General features: G+C 38.3%; 2 protein-coding genes across 10 annotated transcripts; both read left to right on the top strand.

Moving 5' to 3' along the window:
* The first annotated feature begins 6,370 nt into the window (after window positions 1–6,370).
* LOC110904500 lies at window positions 6,371–9,130 on the top strand. 8 transcript variants are annotated; one of them, XR_002572578.2, is made up of 7 exons: window positions 6,371–6,603; window positions 6,672–6,765; window positions 6,940–7,014; window positions 7,220–7,255; window positions 7,364–7,700; window positions 7,798–8,681; window positions 8,763–9,130. XR_002572578.2 is itself a non-coding variant. In XM_022150343.2 (4 exons), exons 2-4 carry the CDS (start codon window positions 6,696–6,698, stop codon window positions 7,915–7,917), a joined length of 339 nt encoding a protein of 112 aa, XP_022006035.1. In that variant the 5' UTR covers window positions 6,376–6,603; window positions 6,672–6,695; the 3' UTR covers window positions 7,918–9,056. The 8 variants fall into 8 exon arrangements, 1 of the variants encoding a protein (XP_022006035.1); XR_004879678.1 differs by lacking the exon at window positions 7,220–7,255 and having other exon boundaries at window positions 6,372–6,603; window positions 8,763–8,808; window positions 8,884–9,130; XR_002572576.2 differs by lacking the exon at window positions 7,220–7,255 and having other exon boundaries at window positions 6,373–6,603; window positions 7,364–7,512; window positions 7,650–7,700.
* Window positions 9,131–15,794: 6,664 nt separating this feature from the next.
* On the top strand, window positions 15,795–21,658 carry LOC110904499 (type II inositol polyphosphate 5-phosphatase 15). Of its 2 annotated transcripts, XM_022150342.2 has the most exons (11): window positions 15,795–16,687; window positions 18,073–18,328; window positions 18,406–19,207; window positions 19,299–19,429; window positions 19,507–19,591; window positions 19,665–19,830; window positions 19,933–19,973; window positions 20,036–20,303; window positions 20,385–20,508; window positions 20,605–20,965; window positions 21,054–21,658. In XM_022150342.2, exons 1-11 carry the CDS (start codon window positions 15,901–15,903, stop codon window positions 21,414–21,416), a joined length of 3,384 nt encoding a protein of 1,127 aa, XP_022006034.1. In that variant the 5' UTR covers window positions 15,795–15,900; the 3' UTR covers window positions 21,417–21,658. The 2 variants fall into 2 exon arrangements, with proteins under 2 accessions (XP_022006034.1, XP_022006033.1); XM_022150341.2 differs by having other exon boundaries at window positions 19,665–19,973.
* Window positions 21,659–22,373: the final 715 nt, after the last annotated feature.

Below are 22,373 nucleotides of genomic sequence, written 5' to 3'. Positions count from 1 at the left end.
GAACATAGAGCTTGAGCAAAGCACTTACAAGCATCAACTACTTTTGATCCCAGTCTCAAAGATTGGTCCAAAAGTTTCTTTTCTTCTTCATGCACCAATTCAACAATTGGTATGAAGAAAAGACCACCTTTAAAGGGTGGGAAACCTCTGCATACCTTCAAACCACCATCTCAGAGGTTGGTTCGAAGTTTGTGCAGCATTACTAACAAAGTCTCCAAGAGACCTTCGGCACAACAACAGGTGGCAAGCCACCTGGTGACATAAATCGGCTGAGAATTTCGCGTCCGACGAGATTCCTTCACCGATACGGAAGAGGCGTCAGATGACCCTTCCAGACCTCCAGCTTGATTTACATACAGAAAAGACCACACATGGTCTAGGATCTTCTCCAGACTGCAAACTACCTTCCAAACCCCATAGTCCAGTACTCCTCCCACATACAACTTGTATGTGGCAGCAACACTAAACTGGGGGGACTTGAAGGGGTATGGTCCCAGATCTCGCGTCAGCATTGACCGCGAGTGACCATTACCCTTATCAAAACCCCCACTAGCTAACAACCTACTTGTGCCCATGCGAGAACGCGTCGGCACAAGGGTTGAATCCAATCTATCTAGTAACGGAGGAGGACTTACATGGAACATGAGAACGGTAGAGTGATGCGACATAGCATCACATCTGGTGTATGAAAACGGAAGTATTCACAGCGATGCGGCATCGCACCGCATCCAGTGAACACTTCTATCAATACAAAAAAGCCTTACCTTAGGCATAGAAGAAGATGAACGTAACGGTGCGGCTGACACCGCACCATATGGGCATTTTCGTCACGACAAGGGATACAGGCGAATAGTCTCCGCGGACGACGATGCGGCTAGCACCGCATCTCGCGTATTCCTTGATCACAAGTAGGAGACGCGGTAACTTCAGATGTTACCGCACGTAGCGATGCGGCTTGCACCGCATCCTATGCATTCAACAAGTGGGACTGACACCCCAGTGCAAGTGGCACCAATGGCAGTTACCTGTCAGAGCTACGTAAGCAATGGACTGACGTGGCGTAACCTCCACAACCGACAAGCCTGACACACCTGCAAAGGTGCAGCACGTCGTCAGTCCATCCATCATCATCCTCCTTCACTCCTCGGCTATAAATACCAACCCCAAACCAGGTTTGAGGTATATCTCTTCACAACTCTCTCACTACTACTACTATCTTACTTTGCTTCCCAAGCAAACTACTGATTCTCACGCCGGAGAGTGGTAACAAGGAGCACCCCCCACCCCATCCTCCTTGTTACGAGTCACGGCTTGTTTCCTTGTGCAGGAGATCAACCACCGGTGATCCAGCCAGCGATCCTCGAGAGGAAGGGATTAACCCTTCTTGACGAGACCAGTGTGTTAACCCTGCCCGGTTCACCATTGTTTCATCAATCAGGAAAGTCATTCACGCATATTGCAATTGAAGTTATGTGGACATTATGGAAAACAAGGAACGAGAAGGTTTTCTCTGGTAAACAAGGTGCACTACAAACGGTCATAGAAGACGTAAAAGAATCCTCATTCCAGGGTGTGATACAAAGATCGAAGTATGGGGCGATATCCAGGTCGGAATGGTGGGATTTTAATCTTAGCATGTAATTCGGTTTGTTAGTTTTGTTGTTTCCTGTTTCTTTTTATTTTTTCCAGTTTTTTGTTTCTATTGCCCAGCTCCTGGCTGGGTTTGTTTGTTTTGTTGACACTTATGTTTTTTGGCTGTTGTGAATGAGATGTCGTTGGCTATTCAAAAAAAAAAAGAAAAAAAACGTTCATAAATGAACTCCATCATTTATATTATGGTTAAAAAAACGTTCATTTAACGTGATCCAAGAATCGGTATCTAAATTTCCGGTCATTCATTTAACGTAAAGAAGTTGGGTTTTGACTTTTTAGTTGTTAATAATAAAAGTGATTAAAGAAGACCTGGAGTGGCAAGACGTCCTACCCCGCCGGCAATACAACCGGAAATCTGACAAGAGCCCAAGGGAGAAAGACGTGACGAAGTACTTCGTTTCAAACCTTCCTCTCGGAAGCACACCTTGGGAAGTGTCGTATTTCATGGGGGAGTTCGGTACGGTGGTGGGGACATATATAGCAAGGAAGAAGGACAAGGAAGGGAACAGATTCGGATTCATCTCCTTTAAACAAGTTAGAGACGTCAAGGAATTGGAGCAGAAGCTGAATGGGATTAAGATGGGGAAGTATACTCTCAAGGTAAACATCGCCAAATTTGCCGTTGAAAACACGGGGTTACTGGAGAAGACTGATATGTTCAAAAGAAACCCAGAAAAGCAACCGGCACAACCGAATCAACAAGTCAAGGCTTCGTTCCAGATTAAAACGGCTCCGACCAACCTCCGGAACGGAGTCTCGTACGCAGATTTAGTAGGCGGGAACGCTAAGACGGGTGCTAGCTCGAGCGGGGCAGGCGAAAGATCGATCAATGAGGATACCAAGTTCATCGATGTCCCGGACGAGACGGAAGCTTTCAAGGAGCAGTACGGTATCGCTCTAGTCGGTAGGTCGGTGGACCTAAGATCTCTTACATATTTAGATAAACTCATGTGTGAGGAGGGATATGGCGGACTGGAAATTAAGTACATTGGTGGCATGTATCTTATGCTCAAATTCAACACCGCGGAAGAGGCAGAACATTTGTTAGCAAATCGTGAAACTTGGGGTCGTTGGTTCACAACTTTGGATTTGTGGAGGGGCCAGACTTTGCCGTTTGAAAGAGTGGTTTGGTTAAAAATCTTGGGTGTTCCTCTACACCTAGCTACGAATAACGTGTTCGATATGGTTGCAAGCCGCTTTGGTAAGGTGGTGCACTCTTCTCAGATGAACGGAGAAGACGGAGACCTATCGGTAGGATGCGTGGGGGTTCTGGCCGGTGACGGCAGCAGGATCAATGAGGAAGCTACTCTAAGATGGAAGGACAAAAAGTATAAAATATGGATTATGGAAGAAACAGGGGTGTGGGAGCCGGATAGTATTGGTCTGGTCGGATCGGTGGCGGCGGTCACCGGAACTCAGGAGGAAGATAAACAGTTTCCCGAGAAAGCAGATGAGTCGTCGTCGGTCGAGATGGCGGTCACTGGCTCATCTCCGATCGTCGGTGGTCAAGAAACCAATAGTCATGGGGACGACTGTTCGAGTCCTTGCATGGGAAACTCAAAAGGTTTCATGCCAGCTATTTCCAAGGAGTTTTTGCATGGGAACAAGGTGCATGGGGATGGGACTCAACCGTCTACCTACTTTTATGAAGAAAGAGAGTTTGTGGGGCCCGAGGTTCAGTATGGGGAGTTGTATAATGAAGGTGGAGTATTCGAGGAGCCCTCTCGGCCCAGTTACATCACAACAAGGCCCAAAAGAAAATCTAAGTCCAAAAAGAAAAAGAAATCAGTGGTGGCTGAGGCCCAGGTCTTCGATATTCCAGATCTTAATAAGCAGGTGGAGTCAGATGGGGATTCGGACCCTTTTAACATTAACGCCATATTCAGACTGGAAGAAGTAGCGGCAAGGGCAGGTGCAAATATAGTTATCGAGAGGGACTTCTTGGATAGTATGGAGGAAAATCAGGGGGAAAGGCCTGACTACATGAATTCCGAAGCAGAAGTTGCCCATACCATGGATTTTGGTTATCGACTGGGCTTAGAGGTGGATGGGTTTGAGAATCGTGGGGAGATGGAGATTAACCGGGATCAATGAATTTTATCTCTATCAATATCATTGGGGGCTTGGTGTCGGTTTGGGATCCAGATGGTATTGGTTAATTTTGGATCCATAGGGCTGATGTATTTGTCTTTGTGTTTCTGTCGTTTTTTGTTTTTCCTGTTTTGTCTCCCAGTTTCTAGCTGGCTCTTTATATATATATATAAAGTGATTTGCCGTTCAAAAAAAAAAAAAAAAGTGATTAAAGAAGGGGACACCAGCAATGAAAATAATAATCACGGCTATTGACCAATTTAGTTTAGAATAAGGACTTCTGAAATGTTGGTTTAGTGGTTAAAAGGTATGTCTTTCCTAGTGTAGATGTAAGTTTGATTTTCGCTTGAATCATTTTCGAGGGACATCTGGGTGAAGAAACGAATTGAGGCTTTAATCACGGGTTCGAACCTGACAGGGGGCGAGAGTTTACGGATTCCATCTAGTTCCCGCGCATCAAAGGGTCCGGTCTCATGACGGTCAAGGAGTCGACTTTGGACATAGCCCCGAGCAAGGTGGATTTACACGTGAGATTCTTTGTCGTAAAAAAAGGTTTAGAATAACGAGTTTATTGAAAATTGAATATTTATGTTAAAGTAGACACACATAAAAAATATTGTAATTTAAACATATTGTAGAATAACAATTGTGATTGATAAAAACCCAAAAATGACATGTTTTATGATCTAACATTGATTTTTAAAACATATAAGCATATACAAAATACTAACAATTAAAAAATAAATTATTTAAAAACACACCATCGTCCAGCATCACCACCACCATCCACATCTAGCTACAAATTTGTTTTGTGATAAATGTCTCTTTGCCACCCATGAGCCAAATGGCTCATCTCCTTGCGGGCTGCGAGGAGACTAAATTCCTGAAAGGTTTTGTTTGTTTGTGTCGGGCAAACGGTTCGTTTGAATACATTCTAAACATCATAAATTTAACGTTTTCAATGGTTTTTAATATTCTAGGTAGTCGTCAAGAAGTCTCGGATGATGGTCAAGCTCAAAACGAAGAACCGAACATAATCCAAGACCAAGTTTTCCGCGTTTTGTTAATTGTCCCAAGTAATCAATCAAAGTTAACATGTAGTAATATTTTGAATACTTATGAAGTTTGACTGGATCGTTAAACGTATGGACAGGTAATCGCATTTATATATATATAAATGCAAAATTCTTATTTTAATTATTTTATAAAAATAGGGTCTTACATCAAGTTACAACTTACAAGACACAATTGCAATTCTTGACTCGTCTATTGACGATTCCTCTTCCAAAAGCCTCGTTTTTGCCCTATTTTATTTTCTACAGGAGTGTTGTTGGTTGTTCACTTGTTTGTAAGATCACACGGTGTGGGCGTGGAGGAGCGGCGTTTATGCCCTTTCACGCCGCACCCCCCCCCGCGTCATCAGCAACGTTGTTTCAAGCCCTTGAAGAATCCCACCGACGTTGTGTTTATTGTTCGTTGACATGGCGTGCATTGGTTGGTTTTGGCAGGTAGCCGTTGGACGCCAACGACATAATTTAACAAAGAATTTTTTTATTTTAAAAAATCAATCCCACCTATATAAAAAACTCACCATTTTCACTACTTTCACCCCATTCTCTTCTACCCAACATTCATTTTTATAAAATCTCTCAACCTTTTTATAGAAAATAATGCTTCCACACAACCGCAACTAGCAACTTTGATCCGGACAACCCGTATGGTTTTGGTTAATTTAAATTATGTTTTTATGTTTCGTTTTCTAAGTTTAAACTATGTAATCGTTTTTTTAGTAATGTAATCTTTTTTATTATTTAAATTTTGTAACTGTTTTTATTATTTATATTAGTAGTAATGCTATTTTTTTTTTAAATTAATAGATAATATGTAATTATTAAATAAAACTAATAATAAAAAATATGTGTCATGTGTCGGATAACGCCCCTTCTCACCCCTCCCTTTTTTCCACCACGCTACTTTTCTGACGCACGCTAACGTGGCGTCTACATGTCGAATAACGTCCATTCTTCGTGCCTCTCCACACCGTGTGGTCTAAATATTAACATGGCCTAATATAATTTTTTTTTCTAGAAAAAACGAGACCCTTAAACTTTGAGGCCCTACACCATTGCCTCACCTCTTCTAACTAAAGGGTCGACCCTGGTGACTCCCATTCCTAAAATTTTAAATCGAACTTTACAATTGCGGCCTCTTATTAAATTATTAAGAAGCAATAATAAACTAATTAACATATAGTTGAAACAGTTTAAAAAAAAGAGAAAATGTCTGGATAATTCCTGTGGTTTGCCTTTTTTCACCTTTAGTCCCTAACTTTCTAAAATTACACTATAATCCCCAACTTTTGCAATTTCGTTTCTGAATAGTCCCTGTCACGGAGGAGGGTTAATTTTTGGTGTTAAGTGGATGTAAAATTACTAAAATGCCCATATTATTAAAAAGGGTAAATTACACTTTTCGTCCTTTATGTTTGTATCGAATTATATATATATATATGGTTCCCTTTAAGTCTAATTAACTCTTAAATCAATATCCACCATTGGATCATGCTGAGATTAAATCTCAGCCCTTTAAACTCATAAAAATAACTGTTTCTAGAGCAGTTATCAGCAGTTAATCTGCAGTTTTAAGTAGGTTACCAAATAACTCCCCACTCTCCCCTCTTTGTCCGTATTTCAGGGTTATCAATCCTGCAGTTTAAGTAGGTTATAAATGGTTTCTTGCTGACAACCTCAAGAACGCATATCAGACTTCCCAGTATCATCATCGCACTCCCTCATTTGGCATCCCAAAACTTGCATCACAGATATCCTATTTTCTTGATTCTTGCTCCGAATAAAACTGGTATCATCTCGATCTTTCTCTCTCTATTCACACTTTTTACTCCAGATGCTAACATAATGGATTTTTAGGGTTTCTTTTCGTTCTTCGGCATCATGGATTCTTCTTCGGGATCAGAATTTGATTATTTGTTCAAGTTATTGATGATTCGGGATTCATGCTTTGGTAAGAGCAATCTTTTTTTTGAGCCTTACGTATAGTGAATTTGCTTTTACGATGTTTTTTGACAGGATTTGAAAATGATTTGATTAAAGGCCAGAGAAGCATTCATTTGGGTTACACCCAAATTGGAAAATTTAGGGTTAGCATTGCTAAATATGCATCATTTTCTTTATGTAGGTTGTTTAATTTCGACGGCAGTAACCTGCGTATAATCTGCTGATATCTAGGTTTTGTTCATACATCGCTTACAAGGTAAATTAGCTCGGTGATGGTATAGTTTCATATATATAGGTTGATCTTTGATTATAAGATTAGGTCAGGTTTATAATATGTATCCATTCCGTCCGTTCCAATTGCAAAATTGATGTGTTCTTTTTATATATTTCTACACGTACCACGAATTCTGGTAGAAATATACGATAAATATCCAACAGTTTTTATTTTGTTTCCTTTCCAGGAAATTGGGACATTTTTCATCCTGAATTCTTCCCATGTGTGTTCTACAGGAGGCACATCATTTCATGCTAACCTTATGTTGTTTGAGTTATAATTTCATAGTAAACTTGTGTTTTTATTTATTTATTTATTTATTTTTTTGCAGAGGCATGTTGTTTCTCACTTTCTCTTGATGGACCAGTGGTGACTGCATTAGGCTTTGGGGATGAGCTTGGAGTTGTCACACACTCTTCTCCATCCCTCCCTTTGAATGAGCAAATGCTAACGTTTGATATTCTTAACCTCCCTCAAAAGGTGAGTTGGTTGGTCAATTACCTTAAGAAATCTGCTAATTGAATTTTTTTACTCTGATTTATGTAATTTTAAATGATTGTCTGATCGAGTGCATGGCAGCCATCTCTTAATATTTAAACTGTTCTCACAAACATTAGGCTATTATTGAATGAACTACCTTCCATGATGATAGACTAATGTGTGAAGCTGTGAGTATTCATCATATAATTTGTTTCTATATTGGCAATGATAGACATAGTGATATGTAAAATACTGATCACTGTATATGTTTGTTGCAATGTGTAGAGAACGAAGTATAAATACAATAAACAAGTTTTTGACCAGAAAGCAAGTTCGATGATCGAAAATATGTTGGATCTGGTGCTTGTCCAAATCATGGTGGGATTCAATTTGTCACATATGTAATCATGGTATGTATGTATGTATGTGTTGCTTGAAAAGCAGGTGATGGACTAATGATCTCAAGGATCGAGCGAGTCAATGACAATGAGGGTTGCCCTGTTTTGTTGGTTCGAACTGACCAACCTAATTGAGGTGTTATGTGTACAAATCATACTTTTTGTGTCACCATTGTTGATATTACAACCTAAAGACATTCGTTTTGTGACCACTTTCTTGGTTTCATTTAGAAAATTCGGGGGTGGAGCTATAGTCGGTGTAGTTTTTAAATAGCTTTATTTATTTTCTGTCTGTTGCAAAATACACCACATCAAACCATAGTTACTGCTTGGCTCAAGTGGGTTCCACAGGAACCCGTGAAAACACCAGTGGAGTGAAACTTAAATAAAAATGGCAGATGCAATAGCAATAGATACAGGTTGCTTGGCGACTGCACCAGGCAAACTTTTTTCATCCATAGCAGGTACTTTTGAAATTCTATTATTTTGACTGCATGTTTTTAGCTATTAATTTATTGCATTTATCTTCTCTTGCTACATAGGAATAGTATTTTTTTGTTGCCATTCCACTGTTCATTATGATAAAACCACAATTTTCCGTGTTACTATTGTTGATATCACAATCTGCAGACATGACATTTGTTTAGATAAGGGTTGTTAAATGGGGCAATGGGGCAAAACTTGGAAAATATAGATGGTATGAAAATGGGTCAAACAGGTTGAAACACACAATAAGAAGATGGTTGTTCTCTTAATCTCTTGTCTTGTAAGGTAATTACAATATGCAAATTTTCATACTACTTTGTAAAAATGTTGTGGTGTTATTAATCTTGCCAAATTTACTTATTGCAGATTGAGGGATCTCCAATTGTGGGTGCAAAAAATAATTAATTTGATGGTGCGCGCTACTTTCATAATGGCAGTGTGAATATAATGTTTATACAACAAATAAGATAGAATTTTGATTTATTAGGTCAAATGAAAATGCCATTTTTGGTATGATATCTATAATTTCAAGATAAATATAACAATTGGGACTTTAACATATGAGGAGAAGAAGCAACTGGCATGAAAGAGATGCAAAGAAGGCAAGGGATGTCGAATTAAAAAAAAAAAAATCATATATAATGAATTCACTTTGAGGTGTATTTTTTTGTTGGAATCATATGTAAGCTGACTTTATTTTGTTTTAAAACATTAAAAACTAGATTGGATCGGAATGGATAAAATGATATGGAATTCTACTCTTTAACACCACTAAATGGTTAAAATGTATCGTAATAACAACTAAAACCGTTTTATGTGATGAGTAAAATATTAAAGTGTATAATTATGATTTTTGAATCAAATAAAAATTTTAGTCAAAGTGACCTAAATTGTGATTGAATTAATTAATTAAATTGATCAATAATAGGTTAACATTTTTGTGGACGGGAAATATTGAGTTAAAGCAGCAAATGGGTTAGTGCATGTTAAAAGTAATCAATTCATTATGCATCAAGCGGTTGACTATGCAAGTCATATGTGTTAACTTGGAGAGATTGAGTCAATAAACCACGTTCGAATGTTAATAAACATTCCACCCATGTTGATGTATTTTACCACACATGTGTTTGGCTTACCGTTTACTTTTGCATCAAAATGGCACTATTTCATGTTTCAGTCCTCTATCAATTTTACTTTTTATCATTTTGTGGTTGTAAATTGTTGACGTTCGTTTTTCTTTTATGAATTAAAAGATGGTGCTTTTGTTTGTCACGTTGTTTAATTTTGGGTGCAATATAGGTTCATTCATATAGTTAGTATATATTAAATTAACGTAACCCGTCCACCGGACGGGTATTAAACTAGTTGCAATTGATGAGCTTTAACTTCAATAATTACAGTCACAGTCCTTTATTTGGAAAACTCGTTACACCTTTCGTCCTTTAACACTAACTAGGTTAAAATTATCAATTAAGTCTATTCACTTAAGGGTATTCTGGTCATTTCACGCTTTTATTTAAAATGTTATTAATAAATAAAACCAATAATAATTACATATATGCATTATCTTCCCCAATTCCCCAATCCTCAATTCCCCAACCCTAGAACCCTAACCACATGTATTTAATATATAGATACACAATCACAAAATTCGTCCAGTCAGTCAGATCCAGATCTGGTTCCTTGACTGAAATCACAATCACAAATCTGTGCTGCTCACCAACACCATCTCCACCATCATCGGCGGCAGAGTTTACTCCTCTCTAAAAAAACCTTCAAAGATTAACAGGGAATTGACTTTTTCAAGATTACACATCGATATTAATATAATTTAATTTTTATCACATACAGTGACTATTTAAGGTAGATCAAGATGCTTGCTTACATGATTTTGAAAAAAAGACATCGTAATTGTATAACAATGGTAGGCTTTTGAATAGTCAAACCATAAAGTAATATTTCTTCTCTACTTCTATTGTGTGTTTCGTTACTGTACAAACTGGTCTGAAGCCTACACTGCTTTCCTTTAATATTCCCCAAGAACTCAAAGTCCAATTCGTCCAGCGTCTTCTTAAACACTTTGTATACTCATCTAATTTTATTTTGCTTTGCTGCTCTGATTGTATAGGAAGAACCCCTCCCCTCGCCAGATTGTGGAGTCTGAGTTTGAGAAAGAGGTGGGAGTTTCATAAAAGAGAGAAACAAAGTCTGAAAAGACAAAAATGCCCTCACATGAGGTGCACAAGACCAGATTTAACTTAAATTTTTAACTAGGTTAGTACTAAAGGACGAAATGTGTAATAAGTTTTCCAAATAAAGGACTGTGACTGTAATTATTGAAGTTAAAGGTTATCCATTGCAATCCGGTATAAACATAAAGGACGAAAAGTGTAATTTACCCTATTAAAAACCTAAATCCTTCTTTATCTTCTTCTTCTAGATCAGAACCACCATCACTACCACCCAACATCCTCTTATCACCACCTTCCACAAACCTCCGACCACCACCCTCCCATAACATCCGGCCACCACCACTCCCATCACTATTGTATCACCACGTAACATCCTCCAATCCCCACCATTCACCCCCACCTTGCCAGAGATCTATTCTCCGGCCACGTTGCCCGCGACCACACCCCTCCACTACCCATTTTATTATACCCATTTTCTTAATTGAGGAGCATCTCCGGCCACAGTCGTTACTCACTTACCTGCTTCACGAAGCAGTTGTACTCCTTAACGGAACATCTCCCATCGCCTAAATCTCGTTTTTTACATCATCTGTCTTCGTCTTCCCTTCATTACCTGAGAAAATGTCAGATCTCCGTCGTGACACGCTTACCAATCTATAAGCTGTGAAGAGATGGAGGTAGTTCGAAGCAAATTGTAGGCGACCACACCCCTCCCTTACCCATTTTATTATACCCATTTTCTTAATTGAGTTTACACATTTTGTCCTTTATGTTTGTATCAGATTGCAACGGATGACCTTTAACTTTAATAATTACAGTCACAATCCTTTTTTTTGTTAAAAGCATTACACTCTAAGTTCTTTAACACTAACCCAGTTAAAAGTTTCAGTTAAAAATGGCATGTGCTTTGCACATAAGGGTAGTATTGTCTTTTCCCATTATAATACTAATACAGTAAAACAAAAAGAGATTATAAAATTTTAAAACATATAAAATCCATTAATCCATCTTTCCAGAATTCTCTTCTCTCTTTCTCTCTCTCAAACACCCACCACCACCACCACCAGCATCAACCACCCACCATTAGCCATGATATTCTTTGCCCCATTATTTGCAAAATCCATATATACACCACTAGAAGCAGCATCCTCCTAATGCTTATTGCATCATCACATTACCCACTTATCACATAAGCAGTAATCAAAGCAGAATAAGCATAAATAGTGTTACCCTTCACTAACAACCTTTTCAAACACTTTTTTAGCTAATTTAACTTTCCCCAATCTACCAAGTACACTACTAACACTTGTTTTAATTACCCAGTTCCCTCAACTTTAATTACCCAGTTCCCTCAACAAGAAGTTATAATCATCAGACCCACATAATTTCATCTGAAACCTAACCAACACATTTTCAATCAACCGATCATCACCGGTGTCCCGAATCAGTTGCTGCATAGCTTCTTCGGCTGAAACCGAGTGTCTAACCGAGCCGCTGGCTTTCGGGCGACGCAAATGCATATTGGAAACGAACCGGGGTGACCTACGACCAGAGAAATCGATAGTAAGTTTGGATTTTAAAGAGGAAAGAGGGGCGGAACTAGGGTTCCGGTGGTGGGGATGGAGACAGGGTTTGGTTGTGGGTGGGTTTCTCGAAGGTGAGGTTTGGCCATTGAGAGAGAAACTTACATAGATCTCACTTTGAAGATGGGGGCAATGGTGGGGGTTTGGTTGTGTGAGAGAGAGAAAGTGATGGTTATAGGGTGGTGGTGAGACTTTAGAGCATTCTCATCCAATCTATCAAATTATACATACATTTCACTAAAAAACAACTCCTATATCAATATATTTTCACTAAAAACAAATACTTTTTCTCTCTCCTTTTCAATTAAATAATATTATCATTACATTTTTCTCTCTCCTTCACTCACAACCACTTTCAATATATATTAAAAAAATTATACTGGGTGAACAGTGTCCCCCCAAATATACAGATGAACAGTAACATTTTCTCTCTCCTCTACTCACAACCATTTTTTATACCCTTTATAATATAAAAACTACCCCTCACATATTTTGATGGTTTGGATGAGAATGCTCTTAGGTTACAGGTGTTCTAGATAGAGAAGAAAGATTAAGGGGATAAGAGCATTCACATCCATTCCACCATTTTCACCCTAAATTACACTAAAAAACACTACATTTTCTCACTGCTATTCAATTAAATAATATTTTTTATACCTTTATCGTTACCTTTTCTCTTTCCTCCACTCACAACCACTTTCAAAATATATTAAAAAAGTATAGGGGGTGAACAGTGTCCCCCCAAATATACAGATGGACAGTAACATTTTCTCTCTCCTCCACTCACAACCACTTTTTATACTCTTTATATTATAAAAACTCCACACACACAATTTAATGGATTGGATGTGAATGCTCTAAGGGTTTGGATTGTGTGTGACTGTGAAAATGAAAGAAATAAAAAGATATAATAGTAAATTACTAATATACCCTCATGTGCATAACACATGCCATAATTAACTGAAAATTCTAACCTGGTTTGTGCTAAAGGACCTAGGGTGTAATACATTTTCCAAATAAAGGACTGCGACTGTATTATTAAAGTTAAAGGTCATCTATTGCAATCCGATACAAAGATAAAGGACGAAAAGTGTAATTTACCCTTGAGTTTAATTTGTGATTAATTGTTCTAAGAATGGTATTATCAAGATTAATTTTTATGATTTATATCCGGGCCTGTGGAAGTGAGTGAATCTTGAAATATTGGTGTTTATTTTAAGATTAGTTGATAAATCAACCTTTCTTTCTTGTTTCCTAGTACTTTCCGATGCAAACAAAAGACTTCTTTACGATGTTGGAATTCATGATAGTGATGTTGATGATGACACAGATGTAAGTTATGTATATCTTTTCTTGCAAGATACTTATGCTTATCATATGCTCAACTAAAAGTTATCTTGAAGACAACCATTTTGTTGTTCGATGAAGGTAGTGAGTTTGGATGATGACAGTGGAGTGGTTTGATGATGACGGGGTGGCGGTGGCGTGTGGTCAGAAAGGGTGGAGCTTGCCAGAAAAACGAAAGTAGCCGGAAAGGTGGATGGGTGTGGTCGGAAAGGGTGGAGCTTGCCGGAAAAACGAAAGTAGCCAGAAAGGTGGATGGGTGTGGTGGCGTGTGGTCGGAAAGGGTGGAGGTTGGGGAGAGGTCGTCGTCCAGAAAGGGTGGAGGCTGGGGTGATGGTGGTTCTGATCTAGAAGAAGAAGATAAAGAATGATTTAGGTTTTTAATGACAAGGGCATTTTAGTAATTTCGCATCCACTTAACACCAATAACTAACCCCCATCCACGCCAGGGACTATTCGGGAACGAAATTGCAAAAGTTGGGGACTATAGCTGTAATTTTAGAAAGTTAAGAACTAATTGTGAAAAATGAGCAAATCACATGGACTATTCCGACACTTTTCTCTTAAAAAAATACTATTAACTTGTGTGTCAACATGGAACTTTGATCTATTGGAACGTATACTGGAGTCCATACGAAAGGGAAAGGGAGGGCCATATCTTCATATTCAACTTTGACTCCACGTTTTTATCAAGGATATGGATAAAACACACAATCTTGACAATATATCAAATTAGTGGAGAGAACAATATACCTAACATTTACTCCAGCAATGGTAATGGGACGTATTTAGGATGGGTATGGTAATTTCAAACTTATATCCGATTGTAAAACTATATTTTGCACCCAGTCTAATACCTATTGGGTTAGGAATGATAATAAGACGTGTATCTGTCCCATCATGATTGTAAAACTGAGACGAAAATAAGAGTTAAGTCAGTTAACTCTAAAATATATAAGTCTCGTGATGATAAAAGTTTCAAAATATAAATCCATATTTCATAGCATACAAAGTATTAATAACATCATTAAACACATATCCGAAAAAAAAGTTCTTTTTCCACATAATGATATTACTAGAACTAGAATGTCAACCAAAGCTTAATGAAAAGTAAAACTAAAATATTTCGAGTATATATTTTGGGTAAAAAGATACTCGTTCCAGTACCCCGTGACCTGGATGTTTTGATTATACCCGTCAAGTTCCATTTTTTTACTATCCCTAAGTTTATCTACGTAAGTGGGTTTGTATACAAATGAAGTCTTCTCAACAACATTGTTTTATGAGTGTTCATCTTAAGATCAACAAGATATTTGTTGCAGTCATCTCTTAAATCTCATCTCTTAAATATGGAGTTGGCAAAACGCGTCATGTTTGAGACGACATATTTGACACAACTTTTCAACTCGAATACGCCCCACTTAACTAAACATGTGATTTACTTTAACATCATATAATGTAACACTAATGACATGACACACCATGTTTAACACAATTAAATACAAACACATCAATATTGCAAACAATACGACACATGTAATACGATTATTGACACAACTCACTTTACATAGTTGATTAATAATATAGCTACAACAATAAAATGGAAGGTAAATACAATCCATAGAATCCTTAACAAACTACCTTAGCCAATTAATATTTAGTTATTTATAAAACTATAAATCTACAAACCTATGCTGTTTTCATAAACATATCTTAAATGACACCTATTAACCATTTAACATTATTAGTTAAATACAATATAAGTGTCACAAATATGTTAGTCAAGTCAAACTCGCTTAGACACATTCTTAACTGTATCAGTAACATGTCAACATGTTTATAACTCATACCCGTTTAACTCAAACCTAACTTGTATAATTTCACATCAAGACATATCTTGTTTACGAGTCGTACCACACACCATTCATCATCAACAACAAACACCCTAAATATTTATGACCCCAATTTCACTTTCGTGTAAAAAAAACTCACCTGATAACGAGAATAATAATAACAAAAAAAAGTCGTTAGTTTGTAAAAAGGCGCAAGGAAAACTAAAGAAGGATTCCTATATCATTTTGTAATAAAATAAAGTCGTTAGTGTGTGAGAAACATAAGCGTGTATCAGATGTTACAAATAACGGTTAGTGCACCACCACATAAAAACCGAATCGGTCATTTGTAAAAAATCTATCTATGCAAGTAAAATTAAAAAAACGTGCTACCACGTCATCTTCATAATTCATATTCATAATAATTCACAATTCATAAGTCGTAATAATTCAGAATTTATAATCAAATAAGACGAATCCTCTCCACCTATCTTCCACATTTCAATATTTCAATTCATTTCCAAAACGATAACAATCTTCAACTTCAACTTCAATGGCTGCCAGAAACAACCACACCGTCGATGACCTATTCTCATCCTTCAACTCACCACCAGCAACTCCACATCTCAATTACGGTACAGATCCCCCCAATTTGATCAGTTTCGATGATGACCTTGAACAACAAGATTACGATAACACCCCTACCACTAGCAGACCACTTATGGTCTTCGATCGCTTCTACGATTCATCATCGGAAGACGGAAGTACCAATACTACCGGCGGAGACAATTCTCTAGTTAACGCCGCCGGAAACCGGTTAGATTACATGATGCAGTATCTAGACCGGAAGCTATTGACGGAAAATGAAGTCAAACAGGCGTTGCCGGAGTTTATAGGCTCCGGTGGAGGTAGAGGGATGTTTAGGTTACCTGTTAAGGCCGCCGTGCATCCGAACCGGCCGCCGAGTCTTGAATTCCGGCCGCATCCGCTTAGGGAGACGCAGATTGGGTGTTTTGTTAGGGTTTTGGAGGGGGCAGGGGATGGGAGGCAGTTGTGGGGGGGATGTGAGAGTGGGGTTAGGGTTTGGGATATGAAGGATATGTATTGTGAAGGGGAGGAAGAGAGGGAGGTGGTGTTTTATGAGTCGGTGAGGACGTCGCCGACGTTATCTTTGGTGGTGGATGATGGGAATAAGGCGGTGTGGAGTGGGCATAAGGATGGGAGGATTAGGTGTTGGAGAATGGATCAGTGTTTTGATGATTATGATGTTCCGTTTAAACCGTATATTTCGTGGCAGGCGCATCGTGGACCGGTTCTTTCGCTGGTTATTTCGTCTTATGGTAGTGTATCTTGAACTTATGATTGTTAGATTTTTGTTGACATTGAAGTTACTTGGAATGTTATGTATTAGTTGACAACCATAGGTTTTGTGCTGGTGGGAGTATATATGCTTCAAGTCTGTAGAACTTTATCCCAATTATGTGCTCTAGTCTATTTATCACTCTGGATATCGCTTATGAAAAGACCTTAGGGTTGATGACTAGCAAGAAATAGAAAATTTTCATGTATAAGATATTTAGAATGAGATGCTCTCATATCGTGTTAGTATATAGTATATACTCTCTCCCTTGAGTTCCAAATTAGATTAACCCTATTGAAGTTTTGAGAAACTAGTGCCCAAATATAGAGGGTTATCAATATTGAGGTTATACGTAAGGCACACGATTTTGTTTTTTTGTCAAACAGGTTTGTGAACTTGTTTATTTTCCTTTTCTATCCAGACATTTTGGTATTACTGAATTGCCCGTAATGAACACTATGTGACTTGCAGCCATACATACTTACAAATTCTCACATAAGAAGTCGTATTGTAAGACAATCAGTTTACCCATTGTTGGGATTACAAGTAATTAGACCTATTCAGCGCTTGACGACTGCCTTCTGTCACATGGATCCATGCCAAGAATGCGCTTAACGAATAACAGGTGCAAAGCATGATTGCTTACAAAGATTTTCGGATAATAAATTTATAGAAGATTACAGTTTACCTGTAATCATTGTTGTCAATAGCCACGTAGTGATGGCGACGAAAGAGCGCCCGTTATTTCATGTTTAGTGCTAAAGTAGAGAAACAAAAAAATATATGTTATCGAGAAGTGGAGATGAGAAAAATACAGAAAAATACATGTTATAAGACCAGACCTGAGGTATCGAGCAGTGGAGATGAGAAAAAAAGAAAAAAAAATAAAATAAAAATGGTGCTATATAACGACACATGACCTATATGATACGTAGCGCGCTATAGCGAGCGCCATAGCCGCCATTGACGACTATGCCCCTAATAACTACCTAAAAGACGTTACACGTCTCATTGTTTTCGAGTCTATTTGAATATCAAAGTGCTTATAGAAGGACATATTGTTGTGCTAATTGTTGATATTTTGTCTTTTTTCTCATACCAGCTAGTTCAATCTTAACATAATAGCTTTTTTTGGAAGTTATCTTAGTGCTGTAACAAAAGCTAATTGGACCTTTAACAAGCTAATTTTCCTTGTACAGGCAACTCATTTCTGCAACTTTCTTCTTGTTGTGTTTAAGAGAGATATAATAACTATACCATGATTCAAATATTTGTCCAACATGTAATCAAATTGCTTATATTTTCTGTACTCTATGATGAATTCTAAGTAACTAGGATATTCATCTAATTCTAATCTTCAACCAGGTGACCTATGGTCTGGATCCGAGGGTGGTGCAATAACTGTCTGGCCATGGGAAACTCTAGAAAAGGCTTTCTTATTGCCAAAAGAAGAAAAAAACTTGGCATCCCGGGACATTGAGAAATCATACATTGATCTCAAGAACCAAGTTGCTGCGAATGGCATATCTTGTAGCATACTTTCAGCAGATGTTAAATATTTGTTATCTGATCGTTCTGCTGCAAAAGTTTGGAGTGCGGGCCCTCTGGCATTTGCATTATGGTAAGTGACTAATTGAGCTGTAACAATTAATTCACTGAAATTTTATTCACAAATCCTTAAAAATGTCTTAACTGTAGGGATGCATACACAAGAGAGTTGTTGAAAGTTTTCAATATCGATGGACTGGCTGAAAATCTGACTGTAATACAAGATCTGACAGCAGAAGAGGAAGCAAAGATGAAATTTGCATCTAATACTAAGAAAGATAAGTTACCAAGCTCAATGAGTTTCTTTCAGCGTTCACGTAACGCATTAATGGGAGCAGCCGATGCTGTACTTCGAGTTGCAGCAAAAGGAGCGTACGGTGACGATAGCCGAAGAATCGAAGCATTAATCACAACAGCTGACGGAACGATTTGGACTGGATCTGCATCTGGATTAATTGTGAAGTGGGATGCAAATGGAAACCGTCTGCAAGATTTCCAGCATCATCCCTATGCCATTCGTTGCTTATGTACATTCGGGTTACGCGTATGGGTCGGGTATGCAAGCGGAACGCTACAAGTATTGGATCTTGATGGTAATATACTTGGAGAGTGGGTTGCTCATGGCAGTCCTATCATCGATATGGCTGTAGGGCCTGGTTATATCTTTACATTGGCTAATGACGGTGGCATACGTGGATGGAGTATATTGACACCTGGAGCGTTAGATAAAATATTTAGTTCAGAGTTGTCTGACAGAGAATTATTATACACAAGGCTTGAAAACTTTAAAATTTTGGCTGGTACATGGAACGTTGCCCAAGGAAGAGCCACACACGATTCACTTGTATCGTGGTTGGGTTCTGCAGCCAAAGATGTCGATATCGTTGCTGTCGGATTGCAGGAGGTTGAAATGGGTGCTGGGTTTCTTGCAATGTCTGCTGCTAGAGAAACCGTAAGAAAGTTGTCTCTTATAAATTTTTAATTTAGTTCACTTCTAGTATATGCCGAAAAAATATTCAAACGTATATTTTGTTTTGGTGCAGATGCAGGTGGGTCTTGAGGGAAGTTCTGCGGGCCAGTGGTGGCTAGACATGATTGGGAGAACCTTGGACGAAGGTTCTAGTTTTCACCGTGTTGGTTCTAGACAGCTGGCAGGCATGCTTATTGGTGTGTGGTGAGTATTGTTTGTTTTCTTGGGGTTTTAGTTAACCATGCTACCCGATCGTAACTTGGTACTGAATGTCATTTCAGGGTCAGATATAATATTAGAGGTCATGTTGGAGATATTGATGTTGCAGCAGTTCCATGTGGATTCGGAAATGCTATCGGTAACAAGGTAACTGCTAGATTACTCGTGTTACATTTTTAATTCAATTTCAGTTTTGTTAATAACTGACTGGTGTGTACAGGGAGCAGTTGGTTTGAGGATGCGAATCTACGGGCGGATTATATGTTTTGTGAACTGTCACTTTGCTGCACATCTGGAAGCTGTTAACCGCCGTAACGCCGATTTTGATCATGTTTATAAGACAATGTCCTTTAATCGGTCTTCTAATCTTGTGAACGCATCTTCCGGTATGCTGCCGTACCTTTTTTTATCTTGCTTCCTTGCCACCTCATCTTATTCACTTTGGATTCTCTCTGGTTCTCCTTTGGTGTCCGCCTTACTTTTTGCAGCTGCAGTCTCATCCGCTATCCAAACGACCCGTCTCGAAAACGTAAGTAATATATTTTTATTTGTTTTTATTCATTGGATCTAAATTGACGTTAGCTATTGCAGGCTATGGGTAGCCTATCAGTGAATGAGTTGCCAGAGTTATCCGAGGCAGACATGATTGTCTTTTTAGGCGACTTCAATTATCGGCTTGATGACATTTCTTACGATGAAGCACGGGATTTTATCTCTCAAAGAAGTTTCGATTGGCTTAGAGAGAAAGATCAGCTTCATATCGAAATGAAAGCTGGAACTGTATTTCAAGGAATGCGTGAAGCCGTTATTACGTTCCCACCCACTTATAAGTTTGAACGACATCAACCTGGTTTAGCAGGTATATAGTCAAAATTAAGTTATCAAATAGTTATGATTTATGAAATTGCTTATTGTAGCTTTACTTATTTTCATGTTGTAGGGTATGATTCTGGAGAGAAAAAGCGGATTCCTGCATGGTGTGACCGAGTCTTGTATCGTGACAACCGTCCAGATTCATCAGATATATGCAGTTTAAACTGTCCTGTAGTTTCTTCAGTTTTGCAGTTAGTGATTTACTTAATCTTGGGTGAATAATAATTATAAATATGTATTCATCTTTATGTTCATTTGTTTACTGAAAAAGTTTTGGTTTCCTTTAGATATGAAGCGTGCATGGATGTGACTGATAGTGATCATAAGCCCGTGCGTTGCATCTTTAGCGTGGAGCTGGCTCGAGTAGACGAACCGAAAAGAAGAAAACTTTTTGGAGAAATCATGACATCTAATAACAAAGTTAGGCGTATTCTTGAAGAAGAATGCAAATTTCCGGAAGCTATTCTCAGCACAAACAATATAATTCTTCAGGACAATGATACATCAGTCTTGCGGATCACCAATAAAAGCGGAGAAGACAAGGCTTTATTTAAAGTAATATGTGAAGGTCAGTGTAATATTAAAGACGGAAAACAAGCATCCAGTCACCACCCACGCGGTTCTTACGGGTTTCCACGATGGCTCGAGGTAAAAATTTCCGCCACTTGTAATATTAATAATTTGGACTACAAAACTACATTGTTGTGATGCATTCATTGGATTTGGATTAAACTAGGTGAAGCCGACGGTTGGTATCATAGAGCCAAATCATATTGTGGAGATTTCGGTTCATCACCAAGGATATGAAACCCTAAATGAATACGTAGATGGTGTTCCTCAAAACAGTTGGTGTGAAGATGTACGTGGTATGGAGGTTATGTTGGTGGTTGAAGTGAGGGGGAGTTGTACAACCGAGAGGAAGTGTCATAGAGTTCGTGTGCGTCATAACCAAAGCTTGTCGGACAGGCATATGCCTATGGAGCAGAGAGCTGACGACTCAACTCGTGACCATGCTAGTGTACTTCACAGGTCTGATATCAGGTGGTTGACTGGTTCGCGTGATGTTGTTGACCATATACGTGATCTGCATACCCCTTGAAGTTGCTCGCTAGATGAGGTGATCGTCTTCTTGATATTGGTTTATACCCATTTTGACAAGAGAAACTGATTCTAATGCATATTGAGATTTTTCATTTTTTTTTGCTTATGAATACATTGAAGGACTTGTACATAAGGTTTTTACAATCTCATATATTAAGATCATAATGCCAAATATTTGTGTGAGAACCGAAGGACTGTAAACAAATTGACTTTCAAAATTGATCCTTCGTTTGGACTGAATCGAATCGATAATGGTAATTATAAATTAGAACCTTGTTTAGCATGCGTATAGGTACATGTTTTATATGTATAAAAGATTTTTTATACTACATTTTTATGTATATTTAAAAATCTATATTCATAGCAAAAGAGGGACAAATTCACACCCTCAGAAAAGTTTCATGTATTTCAAGTACATATTGAATATAGAATCTAACAGACGGATGCCCTCAGAAAAGCTCAGTGGTCCTTGGCGTGGTTTAGTTCCACACAAATACGGGTTCGATTCTGGGCGGGATGCCTCCATCTCACGGTTCTCACCGGGGCAATGGTGTGGGCCGGTTAACGTGTCCGGTAATACACGTTTTTTCACACATCTAACAGACGGATAAACCCCAACGCAAATTGTTATTCACACCTCATCTACATTTTTTTAGTAGGCACACACTCGTAGCTAGTTCATATTTGAATTTTATAGGTTTGATCGAATGATGATATAAACACATTAATTTTATTATAAAAAGTGATAGTATTATTAGTTTGTTGTTATCGTGTTTTCCTTCGGTTTTTTGTGGTTGTATCTGGTTTCTTGATTGCTTAGTAGGTCTGATATCGTTCGCGGCTATCGTGATAGCTTAGCTTGATTGTTCGAATCCTATTAACCTTTTATAGATCCGTGATATTTTTCTTCTCATCTGGATGGGTCGTGGGGGAAGGAGGGGGCATTTCAGAAGTC

Source organism: Helianthus annuus, chromosome 14, assembly GCF_002127325.2.
Source record: "Helianthus annuus cultivar XRQ/B chromosome 14, HanXRQr2.0-SUNRISE, whole genome shotgun sequence".
Lineage (NCBI taxonomy): Eukaryota > Viridiplantae > Streptophyta > Magnoliopsida > Asterales > Asteraceae > Helianthus > Helianthus annuus.
This window is presented reverse-complemented; position numbering and strand designations above follow the sequence as displayed.

Coding starts and splice junctions, on each gene's coding strand:
- LOC110904499 (XM_022150341.2), top strand. CDS start 15,901: ATGGCTGCCAGAAACAACCACACCGTCGATGACCTATTCTCATCCTTC. Junction 16,688..18,072: donor GCTGGTTATTTCGTCTTATG/GTAGTGTATCTT, acceptor ATCTTCAACCAG/GTGACCTATGGTCTGGATCC. Junction 19,592..19,664: donor GAAATGCTATCGGTAACAAG/GTAACTGCTAGA, acceptor TGGTGTGTACAG/GGAGCAGTTGGTTTGAGGAT.
- LOC110904500 (XM_022150343.2), top strand. CDS start 6,696: ATGGATTCTTCTTCGGGATCAGAATTTGATTATTTGTTCAAGTTATTG. Junction 6,766..7,363: donor GATTCGGGATTCATGCTTTG/GTAAGAGCAATC, acceptor ATTTTTTTGCAG/AGGCATGTTGTTTCTCACTT. Junction 7,513..7,797: donor TTCTTAACCTCCCTCAAAAG/GTGAGTTGGTTG, acceptor TGCAATGTGTAG/AGAACGAAGTATAAATACAA.